The 20,985-nt window shown below is 36.6% G+C and overlaps 1 protein-coding gene across 15 annotated transcripts in view; it reads right to left on the bottom strand.

The window, feature by feature from the left end:
- NR2C1 (nuclear receptor subfamily 2 group C member 1) overlaps window positions 1-20,985 on the bottom strand; it is a 60,356-nt gene that overhangs the window by 6,035 nt on the left and 33,336 nt on the right. For 14 of the 15 annotated variants that reach the window (XM_048300288.1, XM_048300294.1, XM_048300290.1 and 11 more), the window contains 10 exons: window positions 19,005-19,184; window positions 16,908-17,055; window positions 16,716-16,806; window positions 15,356-15,540; window positions 11,842-12,004; window positions 10,319-10,440; window positions 7,159-7,298; window positions 5,088-5,225; window positions 1,309-1,414; window positions 213-769 (listed from right to left, as the gene is read on the bottom strand). In XM_048300288.1, coding sequence (XP_048156245.1) covers window positions 595-769; window positions 1,309-1,414; window positions 5,088-5,225; window positions 7,159-7,298; window positions 10,319-10,440; window positions 11,842-12,004; window positions 15,356-15,540; window positions 16,716-16,806; window positions 16,908-17,055; window positions 19,005-19,184 — 1,448 coding nt within the window. In that variant the 3' untranslated portion in view covers window positions 213-594. Of the gene's footprint in view, window positions 1-212; window positions 770-1,308; window positions 1,415-5,087; window positions 5,226-7,158; window positions 7,299-10,318; window positions 10,441-11,841; window positions 12,005-15,355; window positions 15,541-16,715; window positions 16,807-16,907; window positions 17,056-19,004; window positions 19,185-20,985 lie in introns of those variants that run through there. The other variant, XR_007202971.1, reaches the window with a different exon arrangement.

Genomic DNA, 20,985 nt, shown 5'->3' with positions numbered 1-20,985 from the left:
ATGTGAACTTCCTCTACTTTCCCTGCACTTGTAATGGTATCCAGTGTTTAATCCAGTGTTTAATTGTTAAGAAACAAATCTCTCTTCAAAACAACAGCCCAAACTAAGTTGGGTATTGTCTGCATGGAAACTGGCCTTTTCAGGATGTTTGATCATGTATTTTCTGTTTTATACGTGAGAAAGAATTAGTAGCAAAACACTGAAAACAAAACTCAGAGAGGAAAGTTAATTTATTTGTCTAGAACATCAAACTAAGTTGAGATACCTTAGTTCAGTCAAAGCTTCTGCAGTTTCCTCGTAAGCCTGGACTTCATAAACAAATATTCCAAGTCCGTCTATCTACAAAAATAGGATGGACAATTCTTGACTTTCTTCAGTTATCAAGTTAATTTACAAGTCCTTGAAGACAGATGAAGAACAGGAAGTGATCCTATATCCCAATACACTCCACCATGTTTCCCAAGTGTACTGGAAAGGAGGAATATGAGCCTTCTTTGGAAAGGTGCACTGGAAGGCTTATTACCATCTCTTGGAGACAGGGTATGCATTTACATCACCATGATTGCCATGGTACAGAATCCTGGACTGCTGCTTTTATACGGCATGACCGATGATCTGAGAGTTGTAGTCTGCTGTCTCCATTCGCAGAATGTACGGGATGATGCTATCGATCTGAACGTTTCCAATTAGTCCTGCAAAGAACAGCTCTTCAGTGATGGCAGCACTCATCAGCCTAAGAGCAGGCAATCGGAGAAGAAGTCTAGATAGTCTGGAAAATAAGTTTGGTGAAAAGTGTTACTTAGCAGATCACACATTTTAGTGTTACTCTCCATGATGTTATTAGTAAAAGAAGAGGAAAAAAGTGACAGTGGACACTACTGGTCAAAATTTGCTATATCTGGTTCATGAAAGGCTTAAATATCTATATCAGTAGAGCATTACGTTTATGTTTAGTCATGTCTTGAACAGTACAGAAAATGTGAGGTTGCCTGTCAATGACAGGTACTATATATAATGTTTGGACTTAGGACTAAATGAGGAAATAGTCCAAATACATGCAATTCAAATTGAATGTTACTACTATCTTTTTCTGATATTTAATTTTAGAAATTAATAATGAGATGACAAATAATACTCATAATTTGTATGACCACATGCATAATATTTCAAGTGTTCTAAAGGTAATTTCTTAACTTTAAGGAGGTAAGAAGAAAATGTACATATCTATTACATGAAATACTGTACAAATCAGTGTCACCAATGACTCTGAAAAGAGAATCAATCAAGTAAGCATCTAAGATTACAGACCTGTAAGTATCATCCGGATATGCCTTTGTTACATAGTCTTGGAACTCCATGTAAGCTTTTTCTTGAAATTTCTCAATCTGTACCACATTTTCTAGACCTGGGTGATCTGAAAAAAAACCCTCTTCTTTGTTATACCTGTTCTACAGAAAATGAACTAAAATCCATACAGATTATCCAGTTGCCAACATACTGAAGTCATTATGTGGTACCTGCAGCAACTTCAGTTTTAGTGGTAGACACTACTTTACCTCCTTATATTTCTCTTTCTTTACATTTACACATTTTACTTAATTTTCCATAAATAAAATCAGACATTTTAAAGGGTTCAAATAAATCCAGTGCTTGAAATGTTGTTCAACCTACTACAAATGTTTACATTAATCTTGACGATACAACTCTGTTCTCTGTAGCAGTAAAACAGGATTGTTTCAACGCACTGACATTTTCTAGAACACTGGATGCACAAATAATATTTAGGTGAAAAGTGAAGGATAAAATTAACATCAGCGGAAGAAGCAGAATAAAAAGCTGTGAACTGTCTGTTTCCTAAAACATGCAGAAAAAAGCACTGAATCATAGAATACACTGAGTTAGAAGGGACCCATCAGGATCATCTGAGTCCAGCTCTTGAGCCTGCGCAGGACACCCCAAGAATCACACCATGTGCCTGAGAGCACTGTCCAAATGCTTTTTGAACTCAGGCTTGTATGTAGCAGATTGTTCTTCTTCAACTATTTGGTGCAAAAATTTCAAGTGTGCTAATCCTAATTTTTAGCAGTGATTTGAACACTTGAAATGTAACTGTTGCTAAAATAGAAAGGACATCAACCTAACTGTCAAGTCACTTTCAGAAATTATTATCCAGTAATTCTGAACTCTCTACATGGTCTGTAACTTTATTATCCATCTATTTATCTGAATGCAAAAATTTTACTATCATAGTAGCATGACAAACCATGTAGATGAAGAGTTAGTATTGACATGCAAAACGCACCACTTCATGCCACTGCTTTTAGAGCCATGTCAGAAACACAGCAAGAAGCGAACTGCTGGGAAAAGTAGTTTGAAGACCACTGTTCATACACTTGCAGCCATTTAGAAAGATGTCAAGTCTTCTTGGCACACTCTTTCCACTAATCTCTTTGCCCAGGGCTGTCTTGTGGCAATCAAACAGCTGGCTTGGCACAGCTGAATCACCAGGGCCTACTAAAGCAGAGGTTCTTACCTTAGGGCTCTGGTGCATGCACAGCCCAGCTCCATCCTGCAGCAGAGCAGTAAAATCCCTACAATTATAATTTCTGGCTTGTGAGTCATTGCCAGGACATCCCTTCTGTTCAAGCTACTAAACATAACTTTCACGTGTATGAAGATTTTGTTACACAGCTCACAGTATCAAGAGTACTGACAACACATTGCCATTAAAGCAGCTACTCATTAGTAATGTGAATTTGAAAACATCAGCTAAAGAAAATTTCTCTCAATCATGTGACTGGACAAGACTTTTCCCAAGATATTTCTCCTTCTACCTTTTGTGTTGTCAAATATAATTGGAAGGAGACAAATAAACCTCATTTGTTTACGTATTTACATAAACAAATATGTAAATACTACTTTGCAAGTGAAAGGTTCCTAGAGAAGTATTTTTAGGTGTCTAACGGGACTGATTTTTCCACACAGGCCAGAGAATTCTATCATAAATCCTAGTGGACATCATTCCAGAAAAATGGACTTGAGGTATTCTCCCATAATTTTGTTTCTTTCCTGGAGCAACCCCTACCAGTTCTCAGCACAGGAATGCCATGAAAGGACTATTTTGGGGTTACATCTCCTGCAAGCATTATCTACTAAAATTAAACCAGGAAACACCCTCCTACCATCCATTTAAAGAAGACTCTTCTGTAATAGTTGTGTATTTGCAACTGTTCAGTCCTCAGCAGAAAAAAAACTGCAAACATTTTCAAGCATGCTTAATATTGCGTTTAAACTTGGTGGGTTTAATGGTGAGTCCTGCTTATCAGCAAACTGAAACTGTTTCAGTGATACAGTGAACTGTACAAGCGAACACATAAAACCATGCAAGACTCTTCTACTCATGAGGACAGACAGCAGGATTATGTTTTATAGTGAAAACACTCAGGATCTGATTTTCCTTAGTGATCCACAATACAAGAATATCACGATAGGAATATCCTCTGGAAATTTATCATCTTTCCTGAAGGGTTCTGACTCTACTTATGCCACCTCTCATTTGCAAGAATGTCTTTCATCTCAGAAGTCTTCCATTACTGCTATATATATATATATAGATATATATATATAGGTAGCAATGGAAGATATGCAGGATTTTGTTTGTGCACTTAGATGAATACCATGAATTCCTGCTGATGCTGCCACTATTACTGGGAGTTGTAGATACTATGTATAGAAAAGATCATTCAAATCTGAGGGAAACGGCAAAGCAAGAACCTCACAATGTATAAATTCTATATATTAGAAAACCTGCTTAAAATTTACATTTTGGAAGTGTCCAAGTTCCAAAAGATTTCCTCACATCAACTAATTTTTCTGTGTAAGGGTGAACTGCAACTGGAAGGAAAAACAAAGTTCTTCTTGCATCTAGGAAGTCTGCAGAACTGACAAGAACCAAATACCCAGATCTCCTCCATGTCCTACACTACTGACAGGGGGCAGGTCACTAAGATTCTGTTGGCATTTTCACATCTGCTCCAATCTTTCCTACAGGACATCAGCATCTACAAAAGGCAGAGCAACAAGGATTAAAGAAGCTGCTGGTGCTTTTTAAACCTTCTCATGAAAAATGGAGTAACTGAAGATATACTTTCTAAATGTGGCAGTGAAAAATTCTTGGAGATAGAGTAGTACTTGAGATTTGTACATTTTTCTTTCATTAAAAGACTTGGGTTTGACTTTATATTAAATCCCAGTTCTGAATGATGAATCTAAGGCCTGCAGGATGCTGATACAATACCTGAATGCCTTTTGTGAAAAGTTAATTCTACAACTTTCAAATAAAGAAAATTAATTTTGCAACTTTCTGCAGTCCAGGCATATGGGTTACAGAGTCTGATTACTCACTAAATATCTACCATAACCTTTCCTCCATATTGTAAACTAATCACCCAGAAGGAAAGTAGTTATATGACCTGCACTGTCTAATGTATGTCCATTAATGCTACTGAGAGTACATTAAGCAAATACTGTTTAGAAGACAGAAATAATAACATTAGTGAATGTTTGTGGCGTTCATTCACCAGAAATGCTATATGCATTGTCTGTGTGGACAATGTGTGGAGGGAGATGATGTTTCTGTAATTCTGAATGTGAGAACTGCTGCCCAGATAGTCTTTCATATATTAAAATCCCAACTTCAATCTGTCTCATCTGGATGTACTTCAGAAAATTAAACTACAGGTCTTCAGAAAATGGATCCCAGAAAGGAGGCACAGAATTAAAAGCAATAAATAAATAAATAAATAAATAAAACCCCAAAACAACCAAAAACACAAACCCAAACCAACAAAAAGCATGAGTGACAGAACCAAGAATAAAAATCTACAAATAAAAAGAATAAAAGTCCCCCCCCAAATCCCCAAAGCAGCATTCAACTGTTTACATTAGAAGATAACCCTCCTCTTCCTACAGTCCTTACACACCTTCCAAGATTCCTCAACAAATGAGGCAGTAACTGCATATAATGAAACAGTTATATGGCAACAATTAGCACAGATTAAAATTTTACATTTGGATTAATTACATACCAGGACTGAAGAGGACGATTGCTTTCAAATATGCATATTCATATCCATCTAGACACAGCTTAACCATGCTGTTACAAAACTCTTGCAATTTGAAGACATGCTCCATTACTAGTCTTCCTCTGTCTGTTGGCAGCTTATCTAAATCAAGACACACATAAATGAAAAATCCCAAGTCAACACACATGCAAAAAACCTGGTCACACTGGAATTTTAAAAAGAATTCTTTTATTCAATTCAAACAATGGGAAATCTACGCCATCTATAAATTCCTATTTGGTCTGAATAATCCTGACACCAACAATTATGGACTTTTTTTCCCCCCCTCTTCCAATTAGGGCTTTTCCTGCCACTAATGCTTCCAGTAATCAGGCATGGACTAGAGCTTGAAATGATCAAGGAAGGAAGAGACTACTTATAAGTAAAGCATACACTGCTACTGCAGACCTGTGCTCTGTGTCTAACGATCTGGTACCACATGGTAGGATAGTGTACATGAGTTATTTTAGTCAAAGACTGTGCCACTGCTGGGAAAGGGGTACTATACACCTTCCCTGATTTGCACTGAGGGGAATGTGGTTGGTGCAGAGCTGTTCCCTGTGAGTCAGCAATAGCAAAGCAGCCTGAAAATCCCATTCCCTCCATAACCCATCAAATTAGAGTCCCTAGACCCCAGAAACTTGGTATCTCTTGGAGATACTGCAGCTGGCATCCTGCACAACTGGTTCTTGCAGTCAACCTGAATTCCCAATTTAAATGGTAGAAATATGCATTTGTAAAGACTAATTACTACAATACCCTTTTGGTAAACATACTTCAAATATTACATAGACCGAAATTTCCAGATTCCATTTGTATCTGTCCTAGAGACAATCACATATTTGTTAGTATCTTTAGCTGATCTAGTACATCTCACGATTTGATCAGTTTGTTTTAAACTATTGTTATTTATAAGAGGATCTTGTGGATATTTTTAAATCATGAAAACCTCTCAGAAATAATTCTTTAATTACCTTATCATAAAAGAAGATGAAAAATCTATAGTCTGGTGGGCTGTTTTTCTCCCGTTTATCAATCTGCATTTGCATAGCATCAACAACAATGCATTTTCACACCCCTAACAGCAAACAACTCAAAAATTTAGTTAAATCTGAAAATGCTTAGATTTTTGTATATACATCGAAGTCTCTGCAAGAATATTTCTCTGCCTGTTTTTAAGGGTTCTTACATACATCTACCTTAAAAATAAAGTGTTATGACTGAACAGATGAAGACTATACTATTATCGACTGGTTAGTTTTTAGTGCTGACAACCTTGTGAGTGTCCACAAGCACACAAAGCTTAGCTAAAAGACTCCCCTCCTGCTCAGAAGAACAGAATTAAAGAGGCCAACTGACATGTCTTTCATTTGAATGAAAAATATGCCAAAGATGCAGCACATAGGATTAACAAGGAACAAAGTGTACTTAGTGAAGATCTGTCGAAGACTTGCACGTAGACTAAAACTAATACACAGAAGTCAACAAGCCAAGTTATGTAAAGGAACTGCATCACCAAGTTGGCATTCAGCTGCTTTGTGTCACAGCTATGAAGAGCAAGGACAGGTGGGTCATTCTTTACTTTGTATCCTTCATACAGAGGAACCATATTCACAGTACTCTTGTGTTCTTAACACTGATGCTGCCCAAAATATTCCTAATTTGGGCTGATGGTATTAACAGGACTGCATAACACTATTAGAAATTACAGCACACAATAAAAACACCCCCAGTAAATGCTAATCTCTATTAGGCAGACAGATTATATATATATACAAAACTAAAAATAGTGTGTATATCTTTTTTCATTTGGAGGTAAATATCAGCATAGCTGACTTTTGCAAAATTACTAAAAAATTCCATCTTGTGGACTGTAGTTGCTAGTATCATTTTCTTTCAATACCAACATGAAATTCTTTAAACAGTAAATTTACATTAACAACTGAAGGATAAATAAAAAGCTTCTGTGCAGTTCAAAACTTAAAAAATATCAAGTAATTCCCCAAGTCTGGCATGTGCATATTATACACCTTACCTTGTTGTAAACTGCCTTGAAGGTGATTAACAAATGCAGCTAAGATCGTTGCCACATTCATAACTTGTGAGCATTGTGCTAGACCAAGTGTAAAAAGTTCATTCCAGCAGGCTTTTACTAATGATATGCTGTTATCCTGTCTATTAAAAAGCACAGTAATTTAGTAAAACCAGCTATTTGCATTCACACTTTTTTTTAATTTGAAGAACACTTCATAAAACATTAATCTAATTCAATCATTACAACTAATACCAAAATGAAGTTCTGCATCATTTTTCTTTGCATGCTAGAATTAAAATACCTGGTTTAAAGTGACTTTTGTGAAGCAATAAATTTTTGCTTAAATGACCTAAAAGGAGACAGATTTCTATCACAAAAGCAAGCTGAAGTTGCAGTAAATGATAACTGTCTCAGTGTACTCCATCACGCTAGTTTTCTTAGGATTTAGAACAACATTTATATGCATGGACAAAAAAAGATTGCACTGTTCCTGTATTGTGGATGTAGAAGTGACTCAAAGGCCTTTTTTTTTCACTTGAAAACTGACAGGTTGGTATAACTTTTTAATTAAAGATACAGGTGAAATGGAACATGTGTGATCAAGCTTCTGAGCTTCCTGATTGCTACTTTCTGCATCCCTTTCAAGTTTGGAATAAGGTTTGAAATACGGACTTCAAAGTAGAAATACCAGTCACAAGGATTTCTTTGCTGTAGCTTAAAATTAAATATATCAATTCATATTCAGCCACTTCTGTATTAGTAACCTAACTTTCAGTAATGCCAAGCATCTCTAACTCACAGAGCTTAACAAGAGCTCAGTACCTCAGAAAGCAAATCCTACCAGAGAGGAGTCAAATTCAGGTACCAGGTTTCACAGTTTTAGCCAGTGAATATAAATAATGGAAATTTAAAAGAAGTACAAGATCTATCAAAGAAGAAAAGCATATTAAAGCTAGGATTTCAACTACAAAAATACAGTGGAATGGATTTTTGCAAGGATGTTGATGTAATCTTCCAGAACATTTCTGATGATTTACTGCAATACTAAGATGCCAAATGACAGGTGAACACAGACTTGTCCTTAACTGGATTACAGAGAGCTTACTGAGAGCAGTATTTTTTACTATGATCAAGTTCTTATTATGGTAGACATGATCCAGCACATGCAGCTTCTGCACATATTTGTCACATCTTCATTCATCTCCTTTAACATAGTCCAAGGGACTCTGCTGAGCACCACTGAAAACAGGGTGTGCTGGCTACGCATCTGATACGTGTGTGTAGATAAACATATCATCTAGAGCATCTTTATGGCTGATCAAACTTAGACCAAAACCATTTCTTAAGTTTGCTTAAGCAGCCTCACAAAAATAAGAGGCTGTAACCAGCTTGGTGAACGTTGCAGTAGGAAACTCTCTTGTGTACAAAGATGCCTGTGTAGGAAGAGGAACTCATCAGTACCTGGCATCATTAACTACATCATTAGGTCAAAGTTAGCTATCCTGCTGTGACTAAAGGAGAGTGTTGCCCAAGGGAGGAAACAACCTAGGTACAATTATCCATCTTCCTTACAAAACCATTACCCATCAGGCTCCATGAATTTCCCTTCAGTTTAAAAGTGAAATGAGTCACCCTTCTAAACGTCAAAATTATAGGATATAATGTGCTCAAACTATAAAGGCTGCATTAATTTCAAATAAATCTCCACTTGAACATAGTTTGCATTTTAAGCACTTCAAAGGAAAGCTGAATTTATGTAATTTATATACTGTTGCCCATGATCTTGACTGGGTCTATAAATGCTATCACAGGTGAAAATTAACACTATTAAGGCAGCTTACTCCTCCATATTTTTTACTCAAGCAGAAAAATATATTGTGAAGTAACAGATAAAAAGAGCATGTGCAGATTTTTCTTGTTAAATCTTTTTGGAGAGAGGTCTTCTACTCCTATTACAAAGGAGCAATTCGCATTTGTTGTTAGAATATTAATTTGTACTAATTTGCAGTGTCTCTCTCTAACAAAAACCTTTTAAAAACTCAAAATGACATCATGTGCTGTGCATTTTGAAATTCTCCAGGGCAACAATTTCTACCAAAATAAAGCATCAAATTTACCTATTTTTTTACCCTTACTATTCTTTAACTTTATAGAATATTCCTTTCTCCTTCTCCAAAACACAGGCTTAATTATACACAATAGAGTATTTTTCCTTAGAAAGTGTAGAATCATTTGGCTTAAGCATCTGAGTAAACACAAATGGTAATCACAGATCATCCTGCTTTTGACAGCTTTCCTGGAAAATGGGACAATCCCTCATTTTAAAAAGGCATTCTCTTTCCTGTAACAGCCACAGGCTATTTTGATATTGAATTAAACAGAAACACTGCAGATGAGAACAAACTAACGTGATTTATTCTCCATTTGTGTCAGAGCTGATACAGTATCTTTATTTGTTTGATCTATCTTCATAAAGTTACTTCTGAAATAACATAAATCAGTTCTCCCCATGCAGTTTTGAGATTTTTTTCATGATGATCAGCAATGGACTACAAAACTAAGCTTAAGAATTTTAAGTGATACACTGAATTCTGATGGAGAAGCAGGATGTTATACAAACTGCAAAAAACAATAGTAAGAATTACCTTGTCGTTACAGGAGCCATTTATTTTGGCAAATCTTCTGAAATTAGACAACTTCATTCTGAATGTTTGCTGAACCTAGCTAACCATTTTCTTCATGTAGGTTATTAAAGGCAGAATTATTACTAGTAATTCACCTTATAAGGATAAAAATATTTGGGGATTCAGACTTCTTTTTGGCGACTGCCTGATAAGCATCAGGATGTAGCACAGGGCTGTAGCTATTAAAAAGCTGATAGGAATTCCTATTTTCTCAAAATATATTTAAGAAGCAGCAGTGTGCGGGCATTCAATTGTTTTAAATCTACTCCTTTTTCCTTCAAAACCCAACCAAAGCCCTGAATTGGACTCAAACTGGGAGTAGTTTTGATGCAGAAAATTTGCCTGACTGATTAAGATTTATAACAGTGTTAATTAGTAGTTTTATATTTTAAAAAGTCCCCAAAGAAGACAGCAAAAACCAAAACTTAAAAAGCACACATCCACAATGTAAGTGAATAGAGTAACTGAACACTTACCCTAAAGCTTGGAAAGATGGAATGGAACGTGCCCAGTGCATGGACAAGAAAAGCAACCTGGAGGCAGACTCGCAGATATAGTGAACATTAAGATAATCAGGCATAGGAGAAGGCATGGTGAGCTGCAAGAAAAAAGTAGGAAAAAAAAAAGAAATAAAGAAAAAAGTGCAAGACAGTTATTTTACTTTCTTCATAATATGCTTAGGAAAATTTCAGTCTTGAGTTTCTTTAAGTGAAGAAATAAAATTGTTTTTTAAATAAACATGGTATAATCCTGACACAAAACAGAATAACTGCCTTTTGCATTATTAGCCACACCATTACATGCTGTATGTAATACAACTACAAAGAAACAAAAAAGACAAAACGTTTGATTCATAGATGAAGATTCATGTCTGGGACAACTGGAGATGGAAAATCTCAAAACTCAACTTCTGATACATTCTCAAAGAAAAAGAGAGAATAATCACTGTAACTGGAATGAAGTTGCTTACATTAGAGGAGTTACAAATCCTGGAAAGAGAGAGTGAGTGAGTGAGTGTGTGTGTGTGTACGAGAATTCTATTTCACAAAACATCTTTTATTTTTAATTAATATTTTAAAAATAAATACATGAGAAATCTTTTGCTGTTTGAGTAAAACACCTAATACACAGCTGCTCCCAAGTCCAAAAAATATAACCAACATACATCAGAAAGGACCCTTCTCAATGTTAATAAGTAAAATCAGTGATGTGCATATGTGAAGAAAGAGATTTGACCCAAAATAGCTTAGAACTTGTAATTCTGTCTTCAGAAATTAATACTTTTTAATATAATGTTCTGGCTAATGCAATTTTTTTTAAAAAACCTGACATTTGCATTAGAGAAATTCATTTGAATGATCAAAACAGATGCTGATAAGAGGGGTAAAGTTTAACCAAATGCCTGTTACTGAGTAAGTTTTCAGATAAACAAGCTTTTTGATTTGTCCATGAAAATTATGATGATGAAAAAAAAGATAGAACTAATTGCTGCAGGCTTGTAAAATGAGAAATAAATCCAGAAAATACATGGCTAACTAACACAGAAACTGTAGTTAAGTCAATTAATACCATACTAAAACAGGGTATCTACACAAAGAAGAAACTGACAAATACACTTAGAAGTCTCAAAATGCAGTTGCAGATTGCATCAGATACACCCATTAACAAGTGAGAATGTGGATGCTGAACCTGCTTCATGCAGTGAAATGCTGACTCCATGCAAATTATTTGTCTACGTAAATCCTTTTGCATGGATTACCCACTATTTTTAAGGTAAGAAACTATAAAATAACCAGTGCAGCTGAACCACTGCAGAGCACAGTACTTTTTCCCAAAGAGTTAACCAGTGAACAAAAGCAGTTCATTGATTGGAAATGAATGCCAACACCTGAACAAATACTCCTCTAAGAAATTCAAAATAAAATTTAATCAGATCATTATTGTACATTACTATGTCAAAATAGTTATAAACAGTCAACAGTAAGAAACTATTCAGTACCCTGAATGCTACATGAGCATCACTGAGTAGTGGCCCCTCTATTTCAACAATGTTCATGCTTGTTTCTCCACCAAGCAGCTGTGCACTGGCATCAATACTTTCAGAGCTCTGGCATGCTGTGCTCTCTCCTGGAGTTAATGCTTTTGCAAGAGTATCAAATGCCCTGTGAGATCACAAACAAACAAAAAGAAAATTTCATTTTAGAGACCGTTTCAATTTAAGAGGAACCTGCACAAGTCTGAAACCGGTATGTAAAGTCTGTTTCAAAGAGTGAGATTTGGAAAATAGAAGTCAGTAGCATGCTTTTCCTGACATTCCATCGAACTCTGAAACAAAAATTAGCAGCAGATCCTGTTTACACTAGTTGCCAACAAATTCACAGTTTTGACATATTGGTTGTGCTGCTGAATCACAGTTTGCTTCTCAAGATCTCTTTAGTGATGTTCACTGAGAGCGCTGGCATGAGCGTTTTGAGGACATAATCATCAGACTGCTGTTACAGTCACTTAGTGCACATGTAAATTTTACAGGCTTTTACTGCTATGAAGCACAGAGTAAGATTTTTTTTGTTAAGTAATGACTTGTAGTTAGATTTTTCAACTTAATTTGAAAAGACTGCTTCCAAATATTTAAGAGAAAGCACTGCCATGCTTTCAATACAATCCTGAGTACCCTCTGCTGTGTGGCAGTGACTCTTGGCTTTCACAAGCACAAATGCTAGAGGGCAGATGTCAGGACAAGCACAGATGTATTACTCAATATTTCGCTGCTTGATAACACGTGTTGTTTTTCTGTTCACAAATACACCTGAGAAGCACAACTGACACACCTTCAATCAAAAATACACAGACTTGATCACTGCCAACAGACAGATGATATATCCTAGGAATAGCATCATTTCTATAGTGTTGCATGAAAAACCTGTGCACTGAGGTCTGAGATTTTTACAAAAGTTGATTATCAGCTTGTGTGTAGAGCTCATTCTCGACTTACAGACATGTTTATTACCACAGCGTCTAAAATCACTGATTTAATGCCAAAGTCTCGGTAACTTGGCCACCTTCTCTACCCCCACACTCCCTAGCTATATGAATTCACTAACATGCTGAAAAAAATCGAGCTGTTTGACATAACTACTCACAACCAAATGAAATATCACAATGAAAGAGCTGCTGACACTGCCTCAAGGTTTGGGATGGTAAATGAACTACTTTTTGGTCCTCACTAGCCTGCGTACCTTGATGAGTACACATGAGGGTGACTGGAGCATACACAAGTGGACTATACAGACACACCTGGGCCATCTTCTGTCTCTGGTATATGCAAAGTTGCCACAAAGGGAAGACATTCATGGCTCAGCTCTAGAAACTATGCTATGGACTCCTGCTAGAAGATCTGAGTTTCAGGTCTTCCACAATTCACTCTTTGCAGTCTTAGACAGAACAGGTGAACACAGCAGCTCAGTGACAGCTGCTTTTTAGGAAACAACAGAATCTCTGCAGGGCTCTTCATGTGGCAGGGACAGAAATTTAAGAGAGGAATCAGACCTCCCCTTTCCCCAAAAGGAAAACATGCATCTGTCACTATCCTGTATTTATTCTAGCACAGGCTGAAGAGTCCTTTTTAAATAGTGTGGGCACGTACATTTGTTAACCATGTCTGCCCATGATACTTTCTTCCCAACTCATTCTTCAATGTTGCTTTCGAAGAAATCTTCTCCCTCCTATCTCATAAACTGCCAGTAGTAAGCCAGCAGAAGTCAGTAGCAGCTTTGCTTCCTCATGGCTCAGCAAGGTTAGTCCTTTCCCTACATGAATCCCCAACATGAGCAATGACTGTAAGGTAAAACACCACAGAAGAGAAAATCTAGAACAAAGCCTGCCTGGGAGCTATGAACATCTAGCCCACAAAGTGAGAAAACAAAGCATAATCAACATTAAAATACAAGGCATTGATATCCTTTCCTTCAAATAATTTGGTTCTCTTTTCGTCAGGCTCAGTCACTAACAGATACACAGAACTGCAGATGAACTGTAAAGAAAGAACATCATGAAGCACTAGAGGACAAGGCATGTAAAATTACAATATAAAAGTACTGGGGTGCTTGCAGCAAAAGTTGTGCTCTAAGTTTATGTCAGTAAAAGTGAAACTGTAACTACTGTAGCTGCTAGCAATGAATATAATAAAATACATGAAAAGCGTGGATGGATAAAATGTGCTCTCTGAAGTCCCTTAAACTCTTCTTCCTCAATAAACATCTGTGTCTGTTAGATCATGCTGGCATATGGCCTGGCAAGGAAATCAATAATTTAGAGAAAAATTTTAATTTCTCTTTGAGTAACAACTTCCCTTTCACAGCAGTGTTTATCTTGAACCTCCCCACTGTAAAACTATTAGGTAACCTACTTGACAAGAGTATGCCAAGTCTGAGCTCTTTCAAGGTCTCTGGCTGAGAGAACCTGATGCCTTTTCATAGACAGACTTTTAAACTGAACAGAAACTCTGAAGTTGGCAAAAATAAGCATCTGGAAGTGCCAGCAAATGAAAGATTACGACATGTCTTTGAACAGCCATAGTATTGAGTGATGTCTATCAGCACATGGTACAATACTACTTACATGGCATATTCTTACATTCTTTACCTAGGAGGACACAGCAAAGGCCAAAATCAGCATCTATAAGAAGTCAGATTGACCTTCTAAGCAGTATATAAAGAAAGGAGCAGAAAAAAAGTGATCTGCTTGCAATTACACAAAGCATTAGAGACCACAGGGGAAATGCAGTATTTCAGCCACTATATGCCCACCTTTTTCTCCTTAACGGATTACACACTCTTTCAGGACTGCACATAAAATGTAGATGGTGTGTAAAATATTGCCAGGACAGCAGTCAGAAGCTGGCATGAGATGACAACCAAGGAAGAACATGATTGTGATTGATGGAGTAACTGTGGATGTTCTGTGTAGTTCTGTATATACTACACAGAACATCTTACACATAGGCTCACCACAATGGCTCAGTTAAAACCGGTGCAAGACACAAGTTTGTAAGATACTCAGTGAATGTATTCGTATTGATAGTGAGAATTCTGTAACTTCTGCCGTGTAGAAAGAAAATGCTTTTCAAGTGATTAATAGTTACAAGCATTTAACTATCAGACAGATGAGACCTCTTAAGAACAAGTCTTCCAGGATCACACAAAGTACTAAGACTATAGTACAAGACCTAACGTACCTTAGTATGGCAAACCAAAAGGTAAGAACATCAGCTGTAACATTTATACTGAAATTAATTTCATGTACAAACAACTAAAAGGATTTATTTCTCTAACGGAACTTTCTTTTGATTTCACTTGGAAGAATCTTACAGTATTTATCATCTACATGAGCTTACGCTGATATACTATTACTTTTAAAGCAGATAAATTTCCTACATTGTGATGATTTAATTAATGGTCTGAATTGACAGACACCTTCTTGGAAAGAATAGTATTTTTAAGTGTAACATGCCTTACCTTGTAACATCACTACTAGCTTGTTCTTCTTGCTTGGGTTCAGATAATGATGCATCTCCATTACTTAAACTCTCAATCATAGATAGCTCTGTACTGCTTTGTGACATGTCTTTGCATTTACTGAGATTTGCTAATGAAGTCACCACATTTGCCAGTGTACTTAAATCTCCTTGACATGCTTCTACCTAAGGGAAAAGAATAGTTTTTAATTCTCAGTTAATTGGCAGCAGTTAACCTGCAAGAGAAGAGTCTAACTTTCGCATAAACAAAGAATTGAGCATGTGCAAAGAGATACCTGTAAAAAAACTGTTCTCAGTACACGGGCAGCCACAATACAGAAATTAGACACTGCACTGCATCTAAAAGATGAAATATTTTGACATTCACTTGTGAAAGTAATAGCTATCACTTTCAGAAAGAATACTTCTGATGGTAAGCAAGTGCAGAAAGAAGATTTCACTTATCTATGCACTAGTCCATCACCAGGAATATATGACTGCTCCAGATTTTATTTTTAGCATCTTCCTTCCCCATGTAAATGAGTCAGTAGTAATAGGGTAGAAGAATGTCTGAGAAGAAGGAATACATGGAAAGTCACCTTTATAAACAGGCAGAAAAAGAATTCTGCTGGAGCCTTTTGGTGTTTATGTCTTTGTTTAACTGCGAAGGAACAAAGTGATTCAGTACTGGCTAATAACTCAGAGGCGGTAAGATGTGTCCCACCAAAAATAAAAAAGTACATTACTACAAACAAGTATGCTGCTGCTAACACCAGACAGAGCAAGCAAAGCAAAATGCATGAAAACAGTATGAGGTAATTTAGTATCAGCTAGAAAAACACGAACGCTTCCTACTGTGCATATGTGAGGAAGCTACCACATGGCTTTAGTGGATCAGTATGTGCAACAAAACGGAAACAAAGGAAAACCAGTTTAGAAATAAGATTGTTGATGAGATAGGTCTTATCAGCTTTGCCAAAAAAACAGTGATTCAGGAGAAAAAAATTCAACCATATTTACAATATGCACTGTGGTAATGCCAAGAGAAGTTTTGTGAACACCTCATTTTATTTGTGCAAAAGAGTGAGCCAAGTGTCAGGATTATCCCAACACAAAATTAAAATAATACAGCCCTTAAAGCTCTCTAAAAACATGAAAGAAGGGCATTTGCTTTGTAGTGTTTTCAGCATTTGTACTGTGTGAGGCTAAGAGGATTCTTCTGAAGAGAAGGCATTTATAACACAGGTGAATGTTATAAAGGAGTGTTTTAAAGATTAACCAAATAAAAACACCCTTCTCTCCTTACATATACAATTACAGCAAGTAGCTCTACTTATTATATCAGTCATATCATCACATACCTTATCTGGAGTCATCAGCACAGTAGGCTCACTTTTTATTGCAGACGGATGAATGTTAACAAACATTCCTGATTCCAGCAAACCCGTTGATCTGACAGAAAACAGCACAAGTTTTCATTTTGATTAATTTGAAAATTGAATTTTCCTTTTTCAGAAGACAGAAATAGCCACCTCTGAATCCAATTTACATACCTCGCTGTTTCATTGTCTGTTACAAAAGTTGGGGTTGCAGCTAATGGACTACGAAGATCTTTCCGAATGTAGATTTTTTCTGTAGAAGCTGCACAGTTAGAAGATTTTTCTCTTGACACTTCAATAGGTTTCCTCTCACATTGTACAGCTACAGAAATAATACCCAACTATTAAATCACACCCTGAATTGCAGACTAAGAAATAATACTTTTTTCTTTCTTTAATATTCAATTTAATATAATTTATAATTCTGAAAATAACTAAAACATATATAAAATATATCCCATAACCAACAAGCTAACAAGTTAGATAAAAACCAGCACACTGACTTGATGAGTTATAAGTGAAATGATGTAGTAGTCAAAGTCTGAGACCAAACATATGTAGCATTTTCAAGTTACAATTAAGGGAGACATCCCTTAGTTTTTAACTTGAATCAAAGTGGAAGCTTAAATCTTCTCATTCTCTCAGTTTCACTATCCCACACTCTCACTTCCTTCGTAAAGGACTCATGGTACATTTTCTATGGATTGTGAGTCTATGTTGAACCCACGTAACTTCACGCTCTTAAAGAAGCTTCTCGAATTAGGACCTTAGACAATACAGAGGGAAAGGTATATTCAAAAAGTTCAGTTCAGACCATTTAAGATCAATCTGGGCAACACCCTGACTCACAGTCACTAACTTCAGAAACGAAGTGGATTTTTAATTTGAATGGCTCAGTGAAACAAGGTGGAATGAATCTGGGCTTTAGCCTACAGATATATCACCTTGCTTTAAAGAGTTCCCCTATGGGGAAAATGGAAATATGAAAAATGTGTAACTTGAGATAAAACATTAAAAACTTTTCAAGAAAGCAGTAGACTATGATGCTATTCAAACTTTTACACTGATACTGATAAATATCTTAAAGCCTCAAATGTCATAGTATCAAAAATTGACAATGCCATTGAAGCCAACCTGCAACCCAGAAATAGTGCTTTAAAGGGTGGGAGAGGGAGGCAAGTATTTCATCTTTCTTTGCAAACACTGTGCTCACTAGCAGGGTCTGACTGCTGAGAAAAGGCCAAGGCTTCTTCAAGGGATGAATAACCCCCACTGAGGGAGCTACAGTCAGGGATGATGCTAAGTTTTCTTTCCTTTTCCCACCCCACTGAGGAATGAGACTTATCACCAAACAATCCTCTCCCCTACTCAGTATTCCCCCGTGACCCAGAGATTATTTTCCTGCCTTCCGATCCCTAACCCCAGAGAATTTGTTCTGCTTATAAAGTCTTCTGTGGAGGGGCCTTTTCTTACATAACTGTCAGCTGAACTAGAGGGTAAAGATCCACTTTCACTGTCCCAGCTTTTCCTCCCTTTCTGAATTAATTTCCTCTGTGTTACTGATTTCTGCTGAGAGAAGCAGGGCTGTAAGGAGGAAAATGTCCACAGAGGTTCAAGAGGGTCAGCCAAATAAGAACAGGGTGACAGAAAGCAGAGAACAAGACCAATACTGTATGCAGCAGCAGCGTCACAGTATTAGGTCTGAAGAATTTGTGGTTTGTGTGATTTTCTGTGCATTTAGTATTCTGATACTGCTGTGATATTCCAATACCACTACATCTAATGTATGGAAGGCTAAAAAGGAACTTGGAATCTGCAGGAATTGGTAAGAACTAAACTTTAGATCACTATGGATCTCTGCCTTGTAAATAACTGTCTCTGCAGAGCTTTGCCAAAAGTGAACAGTAATTGCCAGTAATCTCAGTTATGGAAAAACCAAAAGGAAGGAGAATTCAAAAAATTCAGTAGCTTAATTTACACATAAAAAAGTTGAACTGCATTAAAAAAATGCAGACATGCTTTATATTTGCCACATAGGAGTAACAATTCACTCACTTTCATCACATAGGATGAGCTTCTTAAGCTTTTAAAGCAAACACTTGAAAGCATTTCGTATTTCTGATACACCAAACTTGTACAGTTCTTTAAATGAAAAAGATACAATGATTTAAAAATATATAATCAAGATAACAATTTGTATCTATACAAAGCATATCTTTTGTAGCACGAAATAGCTGCCAGGGAAAGCAATTTGCTCTTATTCAGACTTACAATCTTGTTTCATCCCGAAGGCGATGCATCTCTGCAGCCTGCAATACTGACAGCGATTCCGGTGGTGTTTGTTAATGACACAGTCTTTTGTTCCTCGGCAGGAATAAACTAAATTCTTCCGTATACTCCTTTTAAAGAATCCTTTGCATCCCTCACAAGTTACTGCTCCATAATGACGCCCTAGTTACAAAGTACCAGAAAGCATGACATTAATTTTACAGTAGAATATTATTTTTTTAGACTTCATGTTTATTAAAAACAAAGTATCAGCTATTTTATCCAGAAAAAGAACACTCTTTTTCCCCATGGGTTTCAGATCTTAAAATATATTGAGGCTATAAAACAACACAGAAAAGCAAGTGAACCATTTCTCTAGTTCAAAGCATGTGAACAAGATTTTATAAATAGGCAAGCTGCTTATTAAATTATTTCCTTATCTGTTGACAGTAGTGTTAAAAAAGGCTAAGAAAACAGGTTAGCAAGAATACAGCAAAAAATATTTTAATTTATACACTTCTCTAGCAATTTTTCCTACAGACAATCCCTGTGATTGCTCATTACAAGTTCAGCTGTCAAAATTGTATGCATTAAATCTAATGAAACCATGGAAAGTGCAAACATGGCATTGGCATTTGACAGCAGTAGGCAGTCACTTCAAAGCTTTGCTTTCACCTTTCATTTTCCTAACAGGGTAATGGTACCTCCATAGTTCTTGCAGTAAAACATCAATGAAAGAATAATTTAGAATAGCTACAACTCTTTTTTTTTTTTTTGAAGACCAGTTCTGTGAGTTTTCTGTATAAGAATTTCTATGATATACTACAGAAAGTAAGTTTGAGAATTATTTTTAGAAGTAAATTATTTTTATTTTGCATAAACTATAAACATTACTAAAAAGGATTGAGGGCATCCTTGGCAGTTACAACAATTTCAATTTATGAATCCCTTAAATACCTACAGCACATTACAAAAATAAATCACAAACATGACCCAATTTAGGAGAAAACACTTTTAGATTCTTTCCAGAAGTTTCTAGAAATTCTAACAGGTTTTCTAGATTCCTTTCACAACCTTTTTACCACTACTAAAATGCGAAATTTCAAAAGCATAATATATATTAAAAGAATAATGTGTGAAACATTTTTGCAGAGGCTGGATTATGAATATTCATTCTGTAAAATACTCGTGCATGCTGCTTCTGCACCTCCTCTTTGCTGTAGCTTCTTGGATTCCAGCTTGGAAGTGTCTGCAAAGCAGTTTTCATGGCATTGTTTGTGACATGGGAGGCTCCCCAAAACCTACAGATGCTCAGAGAAACATGGCAGTCTCCCCAAAGTCATTACCACTACTCAATACTCCAAGGCCAGCACAGGAGGAACACCTCCTGGGATCTCCAGCCCCTCAACGGATACTCCAGCCCTCCACTGGGGAGTCAGAGAAGTGTTAACAATCAGAATACACCAACCAGATCTTTGCCTTAAGCTTGGCAGAAATTTCCTCGAGATGAGTGAAGTCTGACATGTATTTAAAGCTCTAGCAACTGCATTTTTAATGTTAAACTTTGCCAATTTTGGGGAAAAAAAACTGTAATTGATTTTATTTTCTAGGAAGTTTGCTGCCCGCTGAAAGGAGACCTCGCAGGTTCCTCACTAGGGGAAATGGAGGGGCAGGCACCGACCTCCTCACTCCGGTGACAGGACCAAAGGGAATGGCATGAAGTTGGTCTGGGGGATTTTAGGATAGATGTTAGGAAAAAGGTTCTTTACCCAGAGGGTGGTTGGGCACTGGAACAGGCTCCCCAGGGCAGTGGTCACAGCATCAAACCTGAGAGAGCTCAAGAAGTGTTTGGACAATGCTCTCAGGTACATGGTGTGACTCATGGGGATGGTGCTGTGCAGGGCTGGGAGTTGGACTTCAGTGATCCTTGTGGGTCCCTTACAACTCAGGATATTTTATGATTCTATATTAAACAACAATAAAT

The sequence above is a fragment of the Corvus hawaiiensis genome, chromosome 4 (genome assembly GCF_020740725.1).
Source record: "Corvus hawaiiensis isolate bCorHaw1 chromosome 4, bCorHaw1.pri.cur, whole genome shotgun sequence".
Taxonomy (NCBI): domain Eukaryota; kingdom Metazoa; phylum Chordata; class Aves; order Passeriformes; family Corvidae; genus Corvus; species Corvus hawaiiensis.
Note: the sequence above shows the minus strand (reverse complement) of the source record. Positions and strands in the feature narration are given on the sequence as shown.